Source organism: Protopterus annectens, chromosome 5.part0, assembly GCF_019279795.1.
Source record: "Protopterus annectens isolate FY-2018-M chromosome 5.part0, PAN1.0, whole genome shotgun sequence".
NCBI classification, from domain to species: domain Eukaryota; kingdom Metazoa; phylum Chordata; order Ceratodontiformes; family Protopteridae; genus Protopterus; species Protopterus annectens.
In genome coordinates, this window is record NC_056735.1 from 1,135,096,008 (window position 1) to 1,135,120,075 (window position 24,068).

General features: G+C 43.4%; 1 protein-coding gene across 1 annotated transcript in view; it reads left to right on the top strand.

Annotated features, from left to right (window-relative positions):
- LOC122801555 (E3 SUMO-protein ligase RanBP2-like) overlaps positions 1–24,068 on the top strand; it is a 2,328,503-nt gene that overhangs the window by 687,524 nt on the left and 1,616,911 nt on the right. The window contains exon 8 of the mRNA XM_044070992.1: positions 18,398–18,535. Coding sequence (XP_043926927.1) covers positions 18,398–18,535 — 138 coding nt within the window. The remainder of the gene's footprint in view (positions 1–18,397; positions 18,536–24,068) is intronic.

The window sequence follows — 24,068 nt, forward strand, 5'->3', positions numbered from 1 at the left end:
TGCACAAGTTTATGAATACTGAGCATGTGCGAGCCTAACTACCATTTTGTAGTAAGCAGTTGAGATGTAAGCATACATGTCTGTGTAGTCTCAGTTAATCAGTTTTTGTATTCTGTACCGCTGCTATCCATCCTAATGTGTTTCTATGTAATAAAGCATATAAACTACCCCACCTGTTCATCTTCAGTTATAAACTAAGATGCGTGATTTTTTTTCAACACAAGAAAGGGCAGAAGGTTACCAAGCTGTCTTTGTCAGATGGCTGTTGGTTAGTTTGTAACGTTTTTTTTTTTTAAATGCCCAGCCCATCAGTCTTTGCCATGCAAGCTTGACACTCTCTTCTGGATGAAATTTGTGCATATCCTGCATGGTCTTAAAATACTTTCGCTATTCACTACATTTGAATAGCCTTTCCAGATTTAGAGCCTCCTACAGGTCTTTGGTCCTGAGAGGGATTTTTTCAGAGTTTCAGCCAAGGCTTGATGGGGATTTTTAGTATACAGACAGGACCATCTTAAATGTTAATAAGTTGTGTTCTTAACCAGAATGATAGATTTAATTTATCTTTGTATGTATGCTGTAAACAATCCTCATCCAAACTGTCATTTTGGTAGATAACTGGAGAAGCAATAGAGGCCTAGCTTTTGGCAACCTTGGTGCTAAGTTATCTTTGTATCATTTTCTACAGTTCTTAAAAATTACTTGGATTTTCTTTACTCCATGAATTGGTAGATGGCTCCTCTCGATCTGGAGAGACTAGAAAGTGTGTCCATTTATGGTTGAGGAGGAGCATGAACTAGTGAAAGGTATGCTGTTACCATGTGCGGAGCTGCATTCTTTGCATGCTCTCTGTCCATTTACAGTGTGTGGACAGAAACCTGAGCAAGAGACTTTGTTGGTAAGTACATAACTTGTGGTGATCGTGCATCACTGTTGCAGTAATTGAGTTTTCCTTGATATGGCAACTTTTGCCTGGTCCAAGTAGAAAATATTTAAATCCCTCCACCAGGCTGGTGTGCACCCTGCACATGTCTGGTTATCTAGGTATAAGGGTCATTGGTCAGTGCCATCTCTCCTTTTTTTCTTGTCATTGGAGCCTGAAGCATCTGTATTGTAGAGTGCATTGATCTGTTCAAAGACCAGAGAATGTCTTTAAAGCAAAGCGCCCCTTCAGGGAAAAAACTTCCTATCTCTTTGTGTGCACTTAATTGAGTACTTGGGCTAATATCTGTACTGATTTTGGAGAACAGATTCCACACCTGGAATTTCACTTTCCCTTTTTTGCTTAGGCATATGGAGCACAGTGTTCCAAATTGTCCTTACTGTGCTCATTATATTAAGCATATGGTTTTTCATAGGAATGAGTCCATTTCCCAAAATTTAGAAAGAGAGAGTTTATCTTCATGCGTTATGGTGTCCACAGGTCCATTTTTCGACCCCTCCAAAAAAAAAAAAAAGCAAAAGGAAGCGTCTGAAACCACATGAGGGGGCATATAACACAGCTTCATTTTCAGCCATTCTGCCCAGACTTGGGATTCTTGAAGCATAAGAAACATCAATGCAGTCGCTTTCTGTGACGGAGGAGGCGTCTGAGATGCTGTTTTCCCTTTAGAGCCCGACATGCCTCTTGATCCTGCTGCATCTGCACAAGTTTTAAGGACAAGGGATGTTATTTGGGTGGGAGACTGTTTTGCAGGCCATGGTTTGTGATGCCTGTGTTTGAGCTTAAGATAGGGAGGATAGAATCCTGGCAACCTTAGATTGGTTGTCTGACCATGTGCAGACCACTGCCACTTGCCATTGGCCTTTTCACAGTGCTTCTGACACCACACCTAGGGGTCAGCCTAAGGCCAAACTTAAAAGGAAGCTTTCTGCTATACCTTAGTATACATTAATTCAGGCTTCTAACTCCCGTAGGCCTACCAGCAGAATCTGCTTAGACTGGCTGAGTATTTACTTAATATTTTAGTTTGTAAACAGGATAGTTGTATTAGACCTCCTGTCCTACTGAATCAGTTACGTCAAAGAGGAGGAGGGACACCCCAGGAATGCTTGGATTCTTATGAGTGAAGAGGAATTGACTTATGTAGACACCAGTTTATCCACAGGCTCATTTGCTGATTATGATTCAAAGGACATCCTTATTTCAGCTTCACCATCTGAGGACTTCACTTTTGGGGACACTGCAAGATAGAACAGTTGTGTAAAATCTTACCATAATGGTAGATGTCATTGCCGTCACTGTTGCAGTATTCTTAACTGTGTGGGATTCCCTGCCATGGAAGCCCGATGTCCGCCAGTCCTCCAGAGACTGTGAATTTAAAAGATATGCCTAACATCACTGTATGCACCCTGTGTAACGTAGGGCATAAAGGTGACCTTTAGGTTTAAGAGAAACAGAAATGATTGCCCCAGGAGGAACACTAGTCCAGTGAACCCAAGAGGAAACATGTACATCCAGGAAGGTAACAAACTAGGGGGATGGAGGGAGGGAAGTGAATACTGCAGCAGTGAAGGCAGGGACATCAACAGTTATGGTAAGATTTTACACAACTGTACTGTGTCCTTGCATTTACTGCTGCAGTATTCCTAACTATATGGGAGATTGCTAAAGCTCAAGAGGGAACTAGGGAGGAGGAAGGGGCAGAAGAATCCCCCGTAAAAAAAATGAACTGAACTAGCAAGATTATCCTGGTCTCTAGAGATACCATCCAACTTTTGAAGTGCTTGGTAAAGGAGTGCTCAGAAGTCCAGGTAGCTGCTTCAAGAATAGAATTAGTAACTTAGCCTTTGAAAAAAGCACCAGAAGAAAAACCAGCTGTAGTAGTATGAAACTTAATTGAAAAAGGAAGGCTCTTGCCATGAAAAGTGTAACAGAAGGAACTAGTGCTAGAAATCCAAGAAATAGTCTGCTTGAATACAGCAAGCCCCAAAGATCTAGGATGAAAAGAAACAACTGATCAGATTTTCTGATAGCCTTAGTCATATCCAAATAAAGTGCAAGTTGCCTATGCATATCCAAAGTATGCAGAACCCTCTCACAGTCATTTTGTGTAGAGGGGAAAAAGTATATAATAGTGTTTGAGAGAGCTCATTAACCACCTTTGGCATAAAAGGGTTAGCGCGCAAGGACACTGTCCTCATGAAAAATCAAAAAAGGAGGGCAAGCCATAAGAACCTGCAACTCAGGCGACCGTCTGGCAGAAGTAAGCACTAACAAAAGAACAGTCTTCCAGGCGCAATGTTGTAAGGAAGCTGAAGCAGGCTCAGAGAGCCTGAATCAACTTCTCCAAAACAAAATTAAGATCCCAGGGAGGAGGAACAGGCTTTCTGGGAGGCCTGATAATAAAAGACGCCTTTAAGAAATTTTCACCTCAAATCTAGGAGAGCTAAAGGAGGAGAAAAAGGCAGACAAGCAGAGATAGGTGGCTTTAGTAGAATATGCTAAACCAGCATTGAGAATTCGCACAGAGAGAGAATAATGGAGTGTCCACGGGTGGGTTCAGGTTAGGAAAAAGTATAAAAAGAAAACCTCTTCCATTTGGATAAGCAGGATTTCCTAGTCCTAGGTTTCCTGGCTTTCCTGCAGGACTTGCAGCACATCCAGACAAAAGGTGTCTGAGGAATCAAAATCCTGTCACCCTCGGTATCATTTGAAGCATGGACAGGTGGGGAAAGGTAAGAGATCCCCTTATCTTGTGTGATCAGATCCACCCTGTGAGGTAACTTGTAATGATTGCCCCTGGTTAGATGCAGAAAAAGAGGGGAGCTAGTGCTGTCATGGCCAAAAGGGAATCACCAGCAATATTTTTGGAGCATCCTTTTGAAATTGAACAGGGCTTTCGGAATGAGAAAGGGCAGGGAATGCATAAAGAAACATTCTCTTCCAAGAGAAAGAGAGCGCGTCCACCTTCCATACCAGAGGACCTGAGACTATAACACAAAACAGAAGTTGTTCAGAGGAGATGCAAAAAGATCCACTTGAGTACCCACTAGTAGATGATGTCCAGCAACACATCCCTGTGAAGCTTCCAATCATTGGACTGAGTTAAGGACCTGCTCAGTATCTGCCACAGTGTTCTGACAGGAAGGGATGTAAACTGCTTGGAGTCACTTGACTCTTGACAGCAAGAACCCATACCAGAAGTGCCAACTGGCAAAGAAGATATATTCAGACTGGTGACATAGAAGTTATGTTTTTGGTAAGTCTGAACACCTTTATGCCCTTCATTACGCAGGGTGTGTGTGATGGTGATCAGCTTACCTTAGAAATGTATAAGTCTTTGGAAGACTGGTCTCATGTCAGACTTCTGCAGCAAGAAATCCCATATAGATAAGAATACTGCAGCGGTGAATGTAAGGACATCAGTGTATTTCCATTGGGGGGCTAAGGATTACCCTCAGTCTAAAAGGTTTAGAGAATGTAAGCTCCCTGTGTCTAAACCTTTAGTCATTCCTCCAGTATTGCAAATTTTAGGTTATATTTCTGATGCATCCTTGCAGCCTGACTCCCAATGACCTGTTAGACCTCTCTTACAGGGTTCTGGACTCCCACAAATACCTTTTTCAGAAGGCTCCTTCAGATCCTGAAGTGGTGACTGGGACCTACGGGCAGCACTTTCAGGAACCCATAGCTAAATGATAGAATGGAGAACACTGGATTGTTGTGCTAAAAAGCTTTATACTTCTGCCACCCTGGCAATGAGAGCTCTCTTTTGCCTGTTTCATATGGTTAAGTGCCAGGAAGCCCTTCTGGACCATGTGAAAGGGGGAGGGTCAGAAGAACTGAGAACAGGCCACTGACAGGTGGCAGTGGCCTGCACATAGTCAACAGAAAACCCCTGTAAGATTGTGAGATCATGTTAAGTCTGAGATTCTAGATGCTCCTCTAGACAAGGAGTTTGTTTCTGCCCAAAGCAGAGGCTGTTTTCAAAAAACCGGCGGAGAAGGCTAAGTTGATTTTAGACTGTCAAGGACTTTCTGCAGGTTTAGCAAGAACTATCCTAAATCCTGCCCCCCCCCCAGGAAAAGCAAAGAGGGAGAAGTCTTTGAAGGGATAGTTCACTGAAGCAACAGAAAAGATGGCAACCTGAATCTTTTTCAAGACATAGTGGTCCCTAACCCCAGGGGCCAAACAGGGAGGCAACCATGACTCAGCTAGGTCCCTCCCTGTTCCTTCTCCCTCAAGTCGCACCCCAACCCCTCCCATCCCTCTCTTCTCCATTACGATTAGGAGGAAGGTTGGCTATCTTGAACATTACGAGAAAATTATCAAAGACAAATGGGTGCTCTGTATGAAGTCTGGTTACAAACACTCCTTTTCTTCCCTTCCAAAGCTTGCTGACATTTATTCTGTTGCTACAGATCAGATAAAAGAAGCTGTATACTGTGTAGGTCTGCTCCTGCAGCAAGGCCCCACTGAGGAAGTACCTTTTCACCAAAGGGGACGAGGATGTTCTTCATCCCACATTGCTGCAGTCCTAACTATTGGGTAGTCCATGCAGAAGCAGTTTTGTGCAGGTTGGCGTTCTGAAATTTTCTGAAGTCGGAGTTTCAGACCGAATCAAAGTTGGCTAGAACATTTTGGTTTTTCTTGCCTCAGTATTTAACGGATGTCAGAAAAAGTGAATAACTGTATTTCTTGTGGGAAACAGATACCTCATAGGGATTACCATACTTTGTGTATACCTTGTTTAGGGCCTGAGCACGGCGTTGTTGGATGGTTAGACTGTGCCAGGTTAGTGTTTGGGAAGCGTTGTAATTATAAAATGGGTTGATGAACTCAGTGGAGCCAGAGGTTTTGCCAGGAGTTTCTTTGGAGTCTCAGGCAGAGACTTTACTGTTGCAGGATGTGCCTTCTCAGGAGGTAGGCCAGGCTGACCAAGGTAGTTAGAGCCTCTCCTTCTGTTTCCAAGACTTCTTTGAGAGGTAGGCCAAGTCTGGCTTCAGTGGGGGCTTCTCCTAGCACTTCAGGTTCTGTGCCTAAACATATGCTTAAAATGGCAGAAGATTTGATTACTCTGATTAGAGGTTCTATGCCCCTCCTGATAAGAGGCCTAGGGTGGAACCTGAGTTTGAGAGTTTTGAACAGTGTTCGAGGCTTCTGAGTCTTCTGCGGAAGACTTGCAGGAGTTTCCTCCTTATTCTGATTCTGATGTGGATGATTCCACTCCTACAGCTTCTCCTCCGAGGATTTCTCATTTTCAGAGACTCTGCATTCCATGAGGAGCACTTTAAATGGGAAGGCCAAGATTACTCTGATTCCAGGAAAAGGCTTAGGAATTCTTGTTTTACCCCAGCATAGGCCCTTAGCTATTCCTCCTGTGTTGAATGTGGTGGAAGATGTTTTGCAGAGGCTTCCCTGAACCCTGATTCTTTGCCTCCTGCTCCTGTTAAACCTGATAGGTACTATAGGGTGCCTGAAGCTCATAAGTATCTTTTAAGAGTCCTAGGGCAGACCGCTGTTTCTCAGGGACCTAAAGGTGTTAAGGCCTCTGTTGTTAAAAACCCTGTTCCTACTGATAAAGAGGCAAGGGCTTTGGATAGATGGGGAAAGAAAGTGTATACTTCTTCCACTTTAGCCATGACATGCTAAAATATCAAAATTATCTCCTTTCACAATTGAAATCTAAGGTGGATGCTTTGGCGGAAGGTATTGAGTGTAAAGAGTTGCTGGATTTAGTTCATGTGTCTGAACAAGTGGGTAAGCATTCTTTGCAATGTGGTTTTGATGCTGTACAGGCCTGGTGGCTGCCACTAGTTCTGTTCTTCGCAGGCATGCCTGGTTGAGGGATCAGAATTTAGCTGAGCATGTTAAGACAAGGATTTTGGATGCTCCTTTACAGTCTGATGTGTTGTTTGGTTCTGTGGAAGCAGTTTTAAAGAAAATGGAGGACAAAGCTAAGTCTATGCAAACTGTTAAAGATTTTTGCAGGTGCAGCCACCGGTTTAGTAGAAATTGGCCTACTAAGGGATGGACATATCCTGCTTATGATTCCCAGTCTAAGGGCAGAGCTCAAGGTTCTTTTAGGCCTAGAACAGGGAGTTCACCTGCTCAGACTTCTGGTGAGGGCAGGGGTCAGTCCTTTCGTAAACAGACCCAATGACCTGCCTTTTCAGCTGCCAGTAGATTCTCGTCTGGCAGCTCCTTTGGGAGGAAGACTGTCTCTTTTCAAAGAAAATTGGGATTTAATTACTCAAGACAGATGGGTGCTGGATATCATTTACCACGGTTACAGGTTTTATTTCCATACATTACCCCCTTTCAAAGGCATGCCCTCCTCCACAAAGGAAAGAGGCTCACAAGCAAATTTCTCTGTTACTCCAAATAGCCATTCAGCCAGTCCCTGTATCAGAAAGGGGCCTAGGATTTTATTCTCGCCTGTTCCTAGTACCAAAGAAGGGGAACTTTGGATTTATCTATCCTCAACACTTATCTGGACATTCCCAAGTTCAAGATGTTGACGTTACAACAGCTTTTACCTCTGCTGGGCAAAGATCACTGGATGGTAACTTTAGATCTCAAGGAAGCTTACCTTCATGTGCCTATAAGACTAAGTTGCAGGAAGTATTGGAAATTCTCATTATCAGTTCTCTGCATTGCCCTTTGGCTTATCTAGTATTCACAAAGGTTCTGGCTCCAGTGATAGCTTACTTCAGGCTAATTCAAATCTATCCTTACTTGGCGACTGCCTGATTCTGGCTCAAGAAAAGGAAGACCTTCTACAGCATCTGGAATATGTTATAGCAGTGCTAAGATGCCTAGGGTATTCTAATAAAGTCCAGTCTAGTACCCTCTCAAGACATGTGCTTTCTGGGTGTGAGACTGAATACAGCAGCCCAGATGGCCTTGACAAACAAAAGAGTCTGTCACTTTACTTCCATCAACTATCTCATCAGTCCGTGCTGACTGCAAGGACAGTCCTTCAAGCATTAGGGTTCATGGCATCTTGTATTCTGGTGCTTCCCAATGCCAAACTGCATATGAGGAAGCTACAATGGTTTCTCATAAATGTATGGTCACAGCACTGCCAGGATTTGGACACTGTCATTCAAATAATACCTTGCCTTCAAAAAGAATTTTTGTGGTGGGCTCAGGAATGTCACCTAAACAAGGGACTCTCTGTGACCCGGCCAGAGGCGAGTCAGATTTTAACGACAGATGCCTCGGACATTGCTTGGGGAGCTCATCTAAATGGAAAGTGGATACAAGACAAGTGGCCTGCCAGACTACAGCATCTACATATCAACATGAAGGAGATGTTAGCAGTCCAGTTTGCATTAATGGCTTTCAAGGAGTTACTTCTTCCAGGGCAGGTGTTGATTCTAACAGACAACACAACTGTCATGTGGTACATCAACAAACAAGGGGAACACATTCTTATCCTCTATGCAGGCAAGCAATGATTTTATGGGAGACTGCGCTCAGCTTGCAACTAACTCTTCAGGCAAGGTTTCTGGAGCACAGAACTCCTTAGCAGATGTGTTAAGCAGACAAATCATGGATCCCCACGAGTGGAAACTGGATCTTCATGTATTTCAGACATTGACAGTGTCATGGGGAACTCCAGACATAGATCTGTTCGCTTCTCCACTAAACCACCAGCTGCCAAAGTTTTGCACAAAGGGGTTTCATCACACAGCTTGGAAAGTGGATGCTCTTTCTTTCAGTTGGAAAAATCTTCATGTGTATGCCTTTCCACCTCTGCCTCTTCTTCCAAAGGTGCTCTTAAAGGTCAGACAAGACAAGCCAAGGATGATTTTAATAGCTCCAGATTGGCCTCGCAACACTGGTACCCACTACTAAGGAGTCTAGCCTCCATGGCCTTTACCTTTGATTCCACATCTGTTATCTCAGCAGGACGGTCATCTGCTCAATGTCAAGCTTCACTCTCTTCATCTAACAGCCTGGCACATTCTGTGTTGAAACACAGCAGGTCTCAACTTCCTCAACAAGTTTTGAATGTGATTATGGAAGCTAGAAGACCTAGTACAAGGAAAGTGTACGCAGAAAAATGGAAGAGATTTCTATTTTGGAGTACAGCAAAGAATTTGGAGGTTTCTGAGCCTAATTTGAGTGTGGCTCTTCAATATCTTACTGAGTTATTGGACAAAGGTTTGTCCTTCTCTTCCATTAAGATTCATGCTGCAGCAATTTCAGCTCACTATGATTGTGACCCACCTTTGTTTTCGCATCCTTTGTTCAAGCAGTTTCTTAGACCTACTCCTGCTTGGGATCTCAATTTTGTGTTGGAAAAACTTACTCTACAACCTTTTGAGCCTGAAGACTGCTTTTCTGTTGGCTATTACTTCTGCAAGAAGGGTGTCTGAGTTGCAGGCCCACTAATCTTTCCTTTATGCCTAAAGTGGTTTCTAGTGTGGCTTTAAACCAAACTATTCATTTGCCTACTTTTATGCAGACCCCCAAAATAAAGGGGAAAAGATTTTGCACACTTTAGATTATTTGAGCAGGACTAAGGATTTTAGGCAGTCTCAGCAGTTGTTTGTTTCTTTTGCTTTGAGTTCACAGGGCAAGCCTGTGTCAAAACAAACTATTTCTAGGTGGATTGGGTTTTGCATTGCATTTTGTTATTCCCATCATGGCAAGGAGATTCCAGCTGGGATTAGGCCTCATTCCACTAGGGCTACTGCCACTTCTACAGCATTGGATATTTTGGAGGCAGCTACTTGGAGTTCAGTGCATACTTTCTCTAAGCATTATCACCTTCCTCTCTACTCTAAGTCTAGGGCTGGTTTTGCCACAGCTATTTTGCAAGGCCTGTTGTCAGCTCCTGCTTCTTTATGATTTGCCAGCCTCCCTTACCTCTGCTTTGGGATTCTACCCAATAGTTAGGACTGCAGCAATGTGGGATGAAGAACATAGTACAGTTTTGTACCTACCATAAATGTAGATGTTCGAGGATCCACATTGCTGCAGTCCTCCTCCTTCCCTCTGTGTTTAGGGGTGGTTGTGTAGGTGAGGTTATATGCTGATAATTTTGTATATTTTGTACATATTTTTGGTGCAGGTATATTGGGCCTTGTCTTTTTAGGGTCTTCTGACATCTGGGGCAAGAAAAGACTGAGGATATGACGTCGGTCATGCGCATTAGTTCCCTGTCGTTTCTGGCGTCATCTAATCTCTCCTGCAACGTCAACATTCATCTTTTGATCTGGCGCCGACTGGACAGCGGACTACCCAATAGTTAGGACTGCAGCAATGTGGATCCTCGAACATCTACATTTATGGTAGGTACAAAACTGTACTTTATTTGACACTTTGTCCCAAGAAAAGAGGGAACATGGAGGCCTATTATAGAATTGCCAAGACTAAATTTCTTCTGGTTCCAAAATTCAAAATGCTCACTTTACAAAAGCTTCAACCTTTGCTTGTGTCAAGTGCATATGTGGTCACCTTTGGCTTAAAAATGCTTGCCTACGTATTCCTATTGCAGAGTCACCTAGGAAGCATCTACATTTCAAAGCAGTTGGAAGTTATTATCCATTTTCTGCTCTGCCATTTGGCTTATCTGTGGCACCCAAGGTTTTAACCAAAGTGACTGGTTCCAATAATTGCATACTGCAGGACCAAGGGCATTTAGATCTAGCATTGCTTGGACAACTGCCTGATCTAAATAGACTCTGTGGAGGAGCTTCTGTTGACCCTGCAAAAAAACTGACTATCCTCTTCTCACTAGGTTACACCGTGAACCTAAAGAAATCCAGTGTCTTTCTGTAGAAAACTAGCATTTTCTGGGAGCCTTGCTAGACAGACCAGTAGAGAGCTTTCCTTCCCAAGGATAAGATAGCTTTCCTAGCTATCTACTGCTGTTTTCTTCCCCTCTGTCTGTTCCAGCATTATAGGTTCTCAAACTTCTGGGGTTCATGGACTTGTGCATCTTAATGGTTCTGTTAGCCAAGCTCCACATGAGAAATCCAGTGGCACTTGAAATATATTTGGAATCAGCACAGTCAGTCCCTCAATCACAAAGTTCCACTGTCCTTGTGTAAAAGGAGTTTCAGTGGTGGATCTCTGCTTACCATCAGTACCTAGAAATACCCTTAAGGTTCTCTCAACAAAATCAGACTGACTGCAGATGCCTCGGGTCTGGCTTGTGGAGCACACTCCCACCAGTCTCCAACCTCAAGGAAAATGGTAACTGTATTTCCTGTAAAAGCACTTAAATGTGATGGCAATGATGGCTGTTATCAAACACAGCCTAGCTTTCAAGGAAACCTGGTATCCAGGAGCTCTGCTAATACAGACACTACACCACAGTGATGTAAATAAAGAAGCAGGGGAGGCACTTGCCATTCTTAACCGGTGTGCTGCCTCACTGTCATTTTGGTTTACAGCACAAGGCCTGGGCCATCATATTTTAGCCCTGTACCTGTCCGGGTAGACAACACTCTTGCAGATCACCTCAGCAAGTCAGAAGTGTGAAACGTCACGTTTGGAACCTTAAAAAGGAGCATCTTCCAACTCATCTGCCAAGCTTGTAGTGTGCCAGAAATAGACCTTCTTGCTACAGAACAAAACAGTCAGCTACAAAAATTTTGCACAAGGGCTAAACATCCTTAGGCCTGGAGGATGGATACCTTCTCTTTCCAATGGACAGGTCTGTTTGTACATTCCAACCCATACTCATCTCCAGGATATTAATGAATGTCAGGGAAGAAGGACCAAGGGTGATTTTTGTTCCTCTCTTTGGCTGAGAACATCGATTCGCTCTTTCAAAACTTTCACAGGGAGAGAACATGGTTGTTACCTCAACATGTGTACTTTCTGAGGCAAAAAACGGGGGTTCCATTATATACCCCAGTCTCAGCACTTTGAGATTGACATCATGGTTGATTCACTAGGTGCTTCCCAAGGCCTTCCCTTGGACAAGGACATACTGGATAATTTGAGAGTATAGAAAGCTTGGTACCAGAAAGTCATACATTTCTAAATAGAAAATGTTCTCTGGTGCCAACAGCGACATATTTCTTAGAAAACAGCGGAGATCAAGCAGATCCTTTCTTTCTTTACTCATTGATTTGAATCTGAGATCTCTTGCTCATCCATAAAAATTAATTATTTTTCCCCGTTTGTCTGCTTTCCTACGCAGCCTCTTCTCTATACTCGCCCCTTGTTGAAATAATTTCTCAAGGACATCATTCACCTGAGGACACCTGAAAGAGCTCCCAGTACATCTTGTGATCTCAGTTTTGTGCTGGAAAAGCTTACTGTGACTCCTTTTGAGCCTGCTTCTACATTAATGTGTCTCCTGGAGAACAGTGTAGTGGCTTTACCTCAACAGGACAGGTCCCAGAACTAGTTGCAATGAATCTTCTCACTTTTTCACCAGGCCAGAGTTTCTCTCAGGAATAACCCCTTTTTTCTGCCAAATGTGGTTTCTGAATTACTCTAAATCAGTCCATTCACCTTCCTTTTCCCCTTCACCCCCAAAACATGGGGAAATGCATCCTTTATTCCCTTGGTGTTTGTTCTGAGAGCCAAGGCAGATAACAAATTCAACAAACTCTTTGTAACCTAGGAATCTGCTGTGTCTCATTCCTCCTCAGTTGGTTTACGGATCTGACCTGGCCACATTTTTTACAGACTAGAATAGTCTTGAGCTCCTCCCACTTCCCACAATGCACTGCTCTCTAACTCCCTCCGATCTCATTTTCTGCCAGCAGTGCCAGACATGATGGAGTCTCGAGATTTTTTTGGTCAAGTCTTTTGCAGTTGGATTGCTATTTTTCATCATGTTGAAAAGTGCTTTTTCCTGTTCCTTTTTCTGTCTTTTTTTCCTCCCCTCCTGTGTGTGTAAAGTTAGACGCCTTCACCTTTTCTCAGTGCTTAACAGTTGGGCTTTGCCTGTGCTTTCTCTTTCCTGTCCAGCCATTAGTTGTAGACTTTCTCTTTCCAGGTGCTTGGTTGTTGTTTTAAAAAAGTAGTTAGATATACATCACTGGCTAGTTTTTAGTTGTGTTGCATTGTGATTGTGTTTTCGTCGTGGTGGTTTTAGTTCTGTTTGATGCTTGAGAACATGTCAGATAAACCTGGCGGTTTCAAGAGGTGCTCAATGTGGCCGAAAATTTCCTGCATCCAGATGCACATACTTTGTGTCTGTTGCCTTGGCCATGAACATCTGCGGTCGGCTTGCTTGCTCTGTGAGAACTTCAGTCCCAGGGCTATAGCCGACTGTAAAATAATTCTCAAGGGCCTCAACCCCCCTCTGAGTGTGGCAGGGTCATCTGACTCCAAGAACCACCCTCACAAGTCCTTGAAGGCATCTTCAGAGCCACCTTCCAAAACTCAGAGAACTTCAGATCTGACAGTCTCAGATCTTAGACCTACATCTGTTCCAGTGGACCCAAAGCAGTCTTTGGATCCGACAGATACTTGTCTAATCTCCAGTTCTCCTGAAACCACTCCTTCCTCCACAGATCCTAAGACTATGGATCTTATAGTTAGGCGTCATACAGTGCTGGACATTGAGAATGTTCCTTCCCTTGGGCTGCAGCAGACATCCGTCAGGCACTGTAGGCCCCTGTCAGTGGCTCCTTCTAGGTCATCTAGGAGCCTTTCAGAAGTTGATGTGGACAGGATTATTAGGAAGGTTCTTAAGACTCTGATAAGCTGGGGGTCTTCTCTGCTCCATCAACTCTGGGATTGGAGAGCGTTTCCCTTCAAGCTCACTCTCCTTCTCTGATCCACGCCTCGGTATCAGAGTCTCAGGATCATAGCTGAGAGAGTGCCCGGGTCAAGTATAAGGAGTTACCCTTCCTCCAACTCCAACAGTCACCCTGACTTCCTTCGCTCCATTGTAGTCTGATTGCAGCAGGTCTGTGATCCAGCATGTCCTCATCTGATCCGGGGGTAGGGGTTCAGCTCCCAGTATGTTGGAACCATCTCCTCCTCTCTGCACTGGACAGCTCTGGTCTGATTCTACCTGAAACCCAGGGCTTGGGAATCCCTGCCCTATTTTACTCTGTAGCCTTGGCTCCGGTGGAACTGGGGAGGGATTCAGCAGGCCCCTTGGTGTTTCAAGTTGTAGAAAGTTCCTTCTCTTGCCATAGGGATCCGGTCTCTCTCAGCTATGACCCTTCGACCGAGACCCCTTGGATCAGAGACTTGAGCCTGTCATACTTGCCCAGAGTCAGCCTGTCCAGACTAACCTCCCAACTCCCCCCCCCCCCCCCAGGGAGTCCCATTTTCCAAGACCTCCTCTGAGCACCCCACAGAGGAGATTCCTTGTAAGAGGACATGCAAAAGGAGGTCCATTGACTCCCCTTTGGAGTCGGTCACTGAAGACTTGGATTTTGATGAAAGGGAAGGATCCCCCGGATCTCCACTGGAGGATCTCTCTTTTGGGAACATTTTAGAGATCCTGAGATAGAGGTGGTTGGTCAGCCCATCCTCCTTCCTCCGAAGAGTCCATGTTTTTGTAGGCCGCTCCAGGGTCAAAGGGAGTCTGCAGGTTCAGGGTTTGAAGGAACTTTTCTCTGATGGACCCTGTCAGTGTTCCTGCTGATCTCTGGAGGCAGTCAGGGGTCATCTTTCTCTGCACCCTACTGTCTTGACCTATATAACGCAAAACAAATGGGTGTTAAAGATTATATCCAGAGGTTATTGTATTCCTTTCTCCTTTTTCCACCAGAGAAGTCAGTGACTCTCCTTAACATTTCACCCTTTCAGAGGGAGTATGCAGTAGCAGAAATCCTAAATCTACTGCAAAAGTCATCCCAAGAGGCCCCAACGAAACAAAAAGGATTCAGAACTTACTCTTCTTTTTAGTAACGAAGAAAACAGGGGATCTGCAATCCATTTTGGATCTAAGCATATTGAATTTGCTCATAAAGAAGGCAAAGTTCCAAATGGTTATGGGTTCAGTCCATTTTACCACTGCTGCGGAAAGATGATTGGATGTGCTTAGTGGACTTGAAGGACACACAGTATCGCATCAAAATAGACACTCCAGAAGTCATTTGCGCTTCAGGCTGGGAGCCAGTCACTTTCAGTTCTGAGTTCTGCCCTTTGGACTCACTACAGCTCTTAGGGTGTTTACCAACTGCATGGCGATAGTCTCAGCTCACCTGAAATTACAGGGATTCTGGGTGTTTCCATATCTGGATAACTGGCTCTTCACTGCCCCAACTGGTCATCAACTACTCCACGCTAGAGATTACTAATTCAACCTTGCCAACCATCTAGGTATCACCATAAACCTGACAAAATCAAAACCATTTTGGTTCAGAGTTTAGAATTTATTGGAGCTTTCCTGGACACAGATTGCTGTTCTTCCCACTCATTGTGTTCAGACTTTGAGAGATCATTTTCAAACAGTCATAAATCGGTCTTCCCCACCAGCAAGGCTGATACTCCAGGTCCTTGGGTCTATGGTGGCTGCCATTCCCTTAGTCACTCTAGTAAGGTATTTTATGTGAGTACTTCAGAGGACCCTGGCTGCTCAGTGGGTCTATTCTCTACCAGCTTCTATCTGTTCCTATCAAATTGACTTTGCCTTGCAGGAAGTATCTCCAATGGTGGTTGCTGTCAGACAACCTGATGATAGGCAGACCTTTCCTCCTTCATTCTCCCTTAGCCATGGTGACTACGGACACTTCTCAGTTGAGATGGGGGGGGGGGGGCATTTCAAGGGAAAGATGGTCCAAGCCACGTGGTCCCACATGGAGACCAGGTTGCATGTCAGTGTTCTGGAGATAAAAGCAGTCCTTACATTGCAAGCCTTTCAGGACATTCCCCCTCTAGGAACTATTGTGATTCATACAGACATGTCAGTGGTGTGGGACATCAACAAACAGAGGAATCTGCTCTTACCCATTGTGCAGAGGCCATGAGGGTTTGGGAATTGGAGATATCCTCAGACTGTTTTCTACTTGCAGTACACATACTGGGGAAATGCAGTATCCTGGCAGACAAGCTCAGCATGTCCTTTCTGACCCCTTATGAGTGGTCCCTCAACCAGTCAGTAGTGGATTTTGATCTTCAGCCACTTGGGCTAACCCTGCTGCGACCTATTTACATCTCCCCAGAACAAGTGCAGCAACTACTTCACTCACATACCCCCTCTCAGGGAGTCCGTAAGGGAAGCTAATTCACGATTGGCCTCCTGGTGGTCTCTTTGCTTACCCCCTCTACCATTGATACCAAAGCTTCTTCAGAAAGCAGTGTCTTAAGTCCTCAGTAATCCTCATTGCCTCCTATTGGCCTCATCGGATTTGGTTCCCTTTCCTCTGGTCTCACCTGAAATATCCTCCGTGGATACTGGAACGCAAACAGGACCTCCTTTTTCACCCGAATCTGATATCCCTCAGAAAGTTTTACTTGCAGCTAATTGAATTTCCCAGTGTTAGGCACATGCTGCCAAGCAATGCACAGGACAAACTTTGAGCTTTTAATGATCTGTTTCCTGTGCTCAGGATACAGGATTTGAATCTTTCCACCTTCATTGCCTACTGTCTGACTCTGAGCAAGTCAATTAACCAGATTGTGCTCCTTGGTCACCCCTGAAAAGGGACAAGTGGCGGGTTGGTAAACAGATTGTTAGAAAATTTGATTCAGTCATCAAGCAGTATGTTTTATCAAAACTGTAAGGTACTTCATAAGAGATGTTATCTTATTGTAGGGCCTTTAAGAAGTACTGAGCAATGCCAAAAAGTGAAACACTGTGAGTTCTGGTTATCTAGAAATCCATAACCTTCATTCTAGTTTGTACAGCTGCACAAAGTTGTCAGCTTCTAAATTGATGGCTAGTCAAGCAGTCAAAGCTGGCAAGTGAATCAAACATTTTGTTGATAAGAGAAAGTAATAGATCTTGATTACAAGAGCAAGTTTTGAGCAGGGGAAAACTTGGTCAGTGACGTACTTGTTAGTGATCTTTGATCTAAAAGTGTTGTCTTTTATTACATCAAAATAAAAAGAAAAGAAGCATCACTTTCAAAATTGCTGTCTAATTTTAGTAACATTGTCACTAAATTTGCAGGCTACACTTTTTAACAGTTATTACTGTGTTCAGGTATAGAAAAATGTTTTTACAGTAAGGTTCTGATACTTGAATAGACACACTATCCATTTGCTAATCTGTATAAAGTCAGTAGAAGAATTACTAACAACCCCCTTCCACCAAACCAGTCATGTAGAACAGAAGCAATACCCCAAGTATTTTAAAAGGGGTTCGGAACTAGCAGAATATGTGTGTGCATGAAGATGGAAAAAATTTAAACTTGATAAAATGCTGAGTTCTGTTTAATGTAATGGAATGCTAGATACCCACATTTAAACCTCCTGTAGTTTTGGTAAATCCAGTTCTTTGGCCACTGAATAAAGTAACTGCCTCAGATACCAGATGGGTGGTGCTCCCTAGTTACTCTACACTTAAATCAGGGGCAAAAGAGTTGTACTGTTATATTTGCAGAATGATATAAAAGAATACAGTGACTATCAAATTATATTTTTAGCTTTCAGCATTACCCTGCAGGTTAGGAGGTCTGTGTCATGATTAAACTGTAATTGTCCACAATCTAACATTGATCTTACTCGCTGCCCAGTAGACCATCACTGTATAATAAACTGATGTGCATCTTAAAGGACTTTTTGTAGAGCTGAGCTCTCTCATTTCCAAATTTGTTGATAGTGAAGTTGCACTATTTTAGAGAAAACGGAAGAAATGTTTCCGCTTGAGTTTTTGTGCTTTCTGAGATTGTATGTACATTCTGGGGGTGCAAGGGGCACCCTGGGAAAATGCTTTAATCTGTCAGATGAGGGTGGAAGAGAAGTGTGGCCAAAAATACTGCAGATAATTTTGTTGAAAGGTGGATAGCTTTCATTCTGAATTTGATGTAGGATTTATGATTTACTGTGTTGCTTTGGGGATGTAGCAGTTCACAGTTAATATGTAGTTCCATACCAAATGTTGCATATCGCTAGTTGAACATCGCACATGGATTTGTTTGGCTCCCCTCAAAAATGCACTGGCATTTCTCCACCTTCTTGGATTTTACAGCTCTTTCTGTGCGTCAGGAAATATTCGTAAATTTAGTTTTGCTTTTTTTAAGCTTACCACATTCATTTTTTGACCATTTGTCTGCAGGGATGTTCCACTTCATTCTGGCTGAGAATTTGTGCAAAGTTGGTTTAATTTAAGTTGAAGTCTTCTGCATTAGCCGTATAACTTGGAAATTGTTTACAGGTTTATTCCGAGTTTCATGTACTTGCTTTTATTTAATGTATCTTTGTTTAGGTACACTGCTAACTGTAGATCACATTACCAGCTGATCTCAAATCTGCTAGGCAGGTTGATTGCTAAGGCTGTTGTGTATGTAACCTTTTATTTTTCCAGCTTTTGAGAGAGTACTTTCAACTTTTTTAAAATATCTTTTTTAGGTTGGTGAAGTTAAATGTTTTGAGGAAGAAGCATATGTAGCTTTTGCTACACTGGATTTGGTTGATGGAAAGACTGAAGATGCTATTGCAGCCTTTGAGACAGTCAAGAACATCTGTGCATATTGGCATTTGGCAGAAGTAAGTAATGTTTAAATTTGTTTTTGTGGGCTTCTGGGGGGCACTGCCCAAGCTATTGTGTTTTCCCTTGCTTTGCTGATAAAGTAGACCAGTGCCCACTTCAGCTGCTGTTTCACACACAGCGCTTGTTGCTCCCAAGTGGTATTTATTCAACTTATTTTATTTTCTGGTAGTGTTAATCATCATATTTGTCTGGAACACTATTGAATGGTAGGGCACCAAACAAAAAAGCTATTAACCATGAAAAGATTGGTGGGATATGTTTGTATTATGATTAGTCCTTTGTACAATAAACCTTTTTGGATTTAGTTGTATTTTTGAACTTTTGGATTTCTTATTGACTTATTCCACTGGATCATCTTCTTATGGTTAACATTTTATCTGATGTCACTTTTAATTCTGTCCTCAACTGATGGGTTTGGATCTGATCCTTGGATCTGACTCTGACGTTACTAAAGCTTGTGGGAAGCAAAAAAAAGCTTATACACAATGCACCAACCCTAAGTTACCTCAGATATAGTTTGCTGCTTTTTATGAAAGACGTGGTTACTCTAACTCTTGAGCCTTGTAGCTTATTTTTCAGAGAAGTTAACTTTTTTCATCATATTTTTCTTCCTTTAATGTTCCCTTACCCTTAAAGTTAATTTAGCTGTTTTTATCTTAGTTGATTGGAATTCCTCTTGTTTTTCTTGTTAGGAGTAATCTACTATACCATTGTTGGTATTTGTTGATTTTCATCGTGGTTCACTGCTGCAGTCATTACACTTGGGTTACCCTGCCGTCACGCAGTCAGCCTGAGTTCCAAAGTCTTGGTCCGGCGTCGGTTGCTGTCGCCTCTTCCCTGACGTCAGTGCGCCAGGGGTATATAAGAAGCAGCCAACGCCATTTTCTTCAGTCTTTCTTGCTGCGCGGTGCCAGAAGCAAAAGCAGTTCGCAAGTGCCGGTCGGCTGACTCCTGAGATTTCAAATTCGATTTCAGAACCGAAGTTTCAATAAAGCTAAGTACCCCGTTGGGGAAACTTTTTCTTGTCTCAGACCGATGTCAGTAAAAGTTAATAATTGTATTTCTTGTGGGAAGCAAATACCTCATAAGGATTTTCATTCTTACTGTATTCCATGCCTAGGCCCAGATCACGACGTCACTAGTCTGTTTTGTGCTACATTTAACAAACGCACTATAAAACGTCTGTTTGATTTTGCTCGCTATTACTTTGGGTGAAGGTTTAATTATACAATGCCGTCGGAACAACCGACCGGAATGCACAAAAAACGTTAAGATAAGGAAAGGCATCCGAGGCCCAAAACTGATGAAGCCTCTTCTAGGCCAGTCGCCGGTTCCCCGGTTTTCAGTGAGGCGCTTTCGCTGCCCCTGACACCCGCTACCTCAGAACCACAGGCTGCGACCGAATCCCATGTGCAGGTGACTAGGCGTCTAGGTACTCAAGGTGCTGGGCCAACAGAGATTAACCCTTCAGATGGGTCCGGAGCCGCTGAGCAGGCATCGGCTTCTGAGGGTGTTTTCAGGCCTACTCAACTTACCATTGCAACTACAACCAAGACTAAGCCTACATTAAAGACAAAGAAGCAAGTACAGCATACACCTGGACAGGCCTCCATGCCTAAAAAACAGATGCTCAAGATGGCCGAAGACTTGATAACTCTGATCAGGGGTTCCCATCCCCCCTCCTGATAAAAGGCCTAGGCAGGATACAGACTATGATTCCTCTGACCAGGTTTCAATTTATTCAGATTCCTCTTCAGACCAGGGATATTCCTTACCCCCCTATGAAGATTCTGATGCTGAAGAATCAGTTCCTTCAGCCTCTCCTCCTGAAGATTACTCCTTTGGGTAAACGTTACATACCATGAGGGAACATTTCCGTTGGGAGGGCCAGGATTACTCAGAATCCAAGAAAAGGCTCAAGAGACTTTCTTTTACTGCCTCAGCACAGGCCCCTTGCTATTCCGCCAGTGTTGGACATTTTGGATGATGTGTTCTCTGAATCTAGTTTAAATCCTGATTCTTTACCCCCCCCCCCCCCCCAACTCCAGTCAAGCCAGACAGGTACTACAGAGTCCCTGACTCTCTCAAATTTCTTTATAAAAACCCTGTTGCTGACCCAGAAACTATTTCCCAGGGTCCCAAAGGGGTTAAGGCTTCCACGGCTAAGAATCCAGTTCCCTCGGAATAGGGACTCTAGAGCATTAGACAGATGGGGAAAGAAAGTTTACACCTCTGCCACTTTAGCAGTGAGGGCTCTAAATTGCTAGTTTCACGTGCTTAAATATCAACAGCACTTACTGTCTCAATTAAAACAGAAAATGAGTACAAATGCAGAACAACTTGACCAAGTGGGAAGGCATACTTTGCAATGTGGTTTTGATTCATTAGAAGCTTCTTGTAGAGCAGCAGTTACAGGATCTGTGATTCGAAGGCATGCTTGGTTAAAAGAACAAAGTTTACCAGATCATGTTAAGGCAAAATTATTGGATGCTCCTTTGCAGCAAGATAATTTATTTGGTATTAAGGCAGAAGAGGTATTAAAGAAATCTATGCAAACAGTGAAGGATTTAGCCACCACGATTTAGCAGAAATTGGCCTACAAAGAATTGGTCCTTTCCAGTGTCAGACAGGCCACAAAGAGGCAGATACAGACACCCAAGAGGCAGATCTCAGCCACAAGGCCCTTACAGACCCCAGCAGTGGGGTGCTACAAACCCAAAAGGAGGTGAGGATAAGTCACAACCTTACAGGAAACCGTCCCAATGACTTCCCCCTTCCAATACCAAACTCTTCCCTTTTGGCAGCTCCCTTAGGGGGGAAACTAGCACTTTTTTCTCAAAACTGGCAAGCATTCACCCAAGACAAATGGATGCTGAATATTGTGCCTCAAGGTTACAGGTTCCACTTTCACACTTTTCCAAGGCTAAAAGGAATGCCAGACCTGCCACAAAATCAATGGGCAGAGGCACAAAAACAAAGTACACTCTCATAGACATGAGAGCTATTCAGAAAGTACCACAGCAGGAAAAAGGACAAGGATTCTACTCAAGACTCTTCCTGGTACCCAGAAGGGACAAAGCCTGGAGACCCATTCTGGACCTTTCTACTCTAAATACTTACCTGGATGTTCCGAAATTCAAAATGCTGACACTAAACAGCTCCTTCCCATGTTGGGCAAGAAAGCTTGGCTTGTTACTTTGGACCTCAAAGAGGAATACCTGCATGTCCCTATCAGACAAAATTGCAGAAGATACCTCAGATTCATAGCTGGTTCAATGCACTACCAATTCTCTGCACTGCCGTTTGGCTTTTCTACTGCGCCCAGGGTCTTTGCCAAATGCCTGGCACCAGTAATTGCATTTTGCAGACAAAAATAATTCAAATATATCCATATCTGGACGACTGCCTGATTCAAGCAGAGAACAAGGGCATTCTTCTACAGCATCTGGCGTACGTAAAAAGATTAAGTTGCCTAGGGTACACAGTAAACGAAACAAAATCAAAACTAGTGCCCTCACAAGAGATAATATTCCTGGGGGCCAGCTTAAATACAACGGCCCAGGTGGCTTCTCACGCCAGACAAACAAGGACAACTGACTCAGTATTTTCAATTGATGGCAACAAAGTCCCAACTTCCCTGCAAGAAAAATTCTCCAGGCCTTGGGATTCATGGCATCCTGTATACTACTAATTCCATATGCAAGACTGCATATGAGGAAATTACAATGGTACCTAAAAAGTGTTTGGTCTCAACATTCTCACAGCTTGGAGACAGTAAAACCACTAATTCCCTGCCTACAACAAGAATTTCGATGGTGGGCACAGGCATGTCACCTCAACAACGGTCAGCCTTTCACCCTTTCCACAGCCAGGCAGACTTTAACAACAGACACCTTGGATTACGCCTGGGGAGCACACATGGTAGGAAAATGTATTAAGGGCAAATGGACCACAGACCAAATGCATCTTCACATCAATCAAAAAGAGAAATTGTCTGTACAAAATACCCTTAAAGCTTTCAAGGATCTTCTACATCTAGGACAATTACTATTAAAGACAAGACAAACACCACTGTAATGTGGTACATAAACAAACAAGGGGGCACTCATTCTTACCCCCTATGCAGACAAGCCATGACTTTGTGGAACACAGCTCTAACCTATCAAGTTCATCTGCAAGCACAATTCCTGCCAGGAAAGAAAAACACTCTGGCAGATGACTTAAGCAGAAACATCATGGATCCTCACGAGTGGAAATTAAATCCACAAGTTTTCAGCATGATAATGCAAAAATGGGGGAGCCCGGATATAGATCTTTTTACCTCGCCACTGAATTACCAACTACAAAAATTCTGCACAAGGACTTATCACACACAAGCATGGAAAGTGGATGCTCTTTCGTTCAGTTGGAAAAGTCTAAATGTTTATGCCTTCCCACCTCTGCCTCTCCTTACAAAGGTACTCGTAAAAGCCAGAAAAGAAAAAAAACACAGATGATTCTGATTGCTCCAGACTGGCCACGCCAGCATTGGTACCCAATCTTAAAGAACTTGGCTCAAGGCCCACCTGGGATTTTGCCTCAAATTCCACACCTTCTGACTCAGCAAAGCAATCAGATTCTGCACAGTCAGCTCAAAACCTTAAACCTGGCTGCATGGCAGATTCATTAGCCAAACAGACAACTTCTCTCTCTAAAGCTGTTATGGATGTCATTTTGGAGGCCAGGCCGCCTAGCATCAGAAAATCTTATTCAGAAAAGTGGAAGAGATTCTGTGCCTGGAACCAGGCTCAAAACCTTGATCCTCTGGTCCCTAACATTCCTCAGATACTACAATACTTGACTGAGATGCTGGGCAAAGGACTGTACATCTCATCCATTAAGATTTACGCTTCTGCCATCTCGGCTCATTACAACACAGATCCTCCAATTTTTCTCTCACCCATTGCTAAAGCAGTACCTCAGAGCGGCTAAAAACATAAGACTGCCCCGGAGAGCACCAACACCAACTTGGGATCTCAATTTCGTTTTGGGAAAAGCTCACTTTGCCTCCTTTTGAACCAGCCAATTCAGCAGAGTTAAAATATATATCATGGAAAACTGCTCTGCTTCTGGTAATAACCTCAGCACGAAGAGTCTCAGAACTGCAGGCACTAATGGCAGTGGAGCCTTTTATCATTTTCCACCAAGACAGGGTTTCTTTAAGAACAAACACCACCTTTATGCCTAAGGTGGTATCCAGTGTGTCTCTTAACCAAACTATTCACTTGCCAAACATTTTATCCAAATCCCCAGAATAAAGGGGAGAGACTTCTGCATTCCTTGGACATACAAAGGCAATTGCGCTTCTACTTGGACAAAACAAAAACTTTCAGAAAATATGAACAATTGTTTGTATCATATACTGCAAGATCACAGGGAAAGGCTATTTCAAAGCAGACCATTTCAAAGTGGATAGGACACAGTATCCGGTTCTGCTACACACAACATGGGAAACCTGTACCTAGTAACATTAGACCACATTCCACCAGG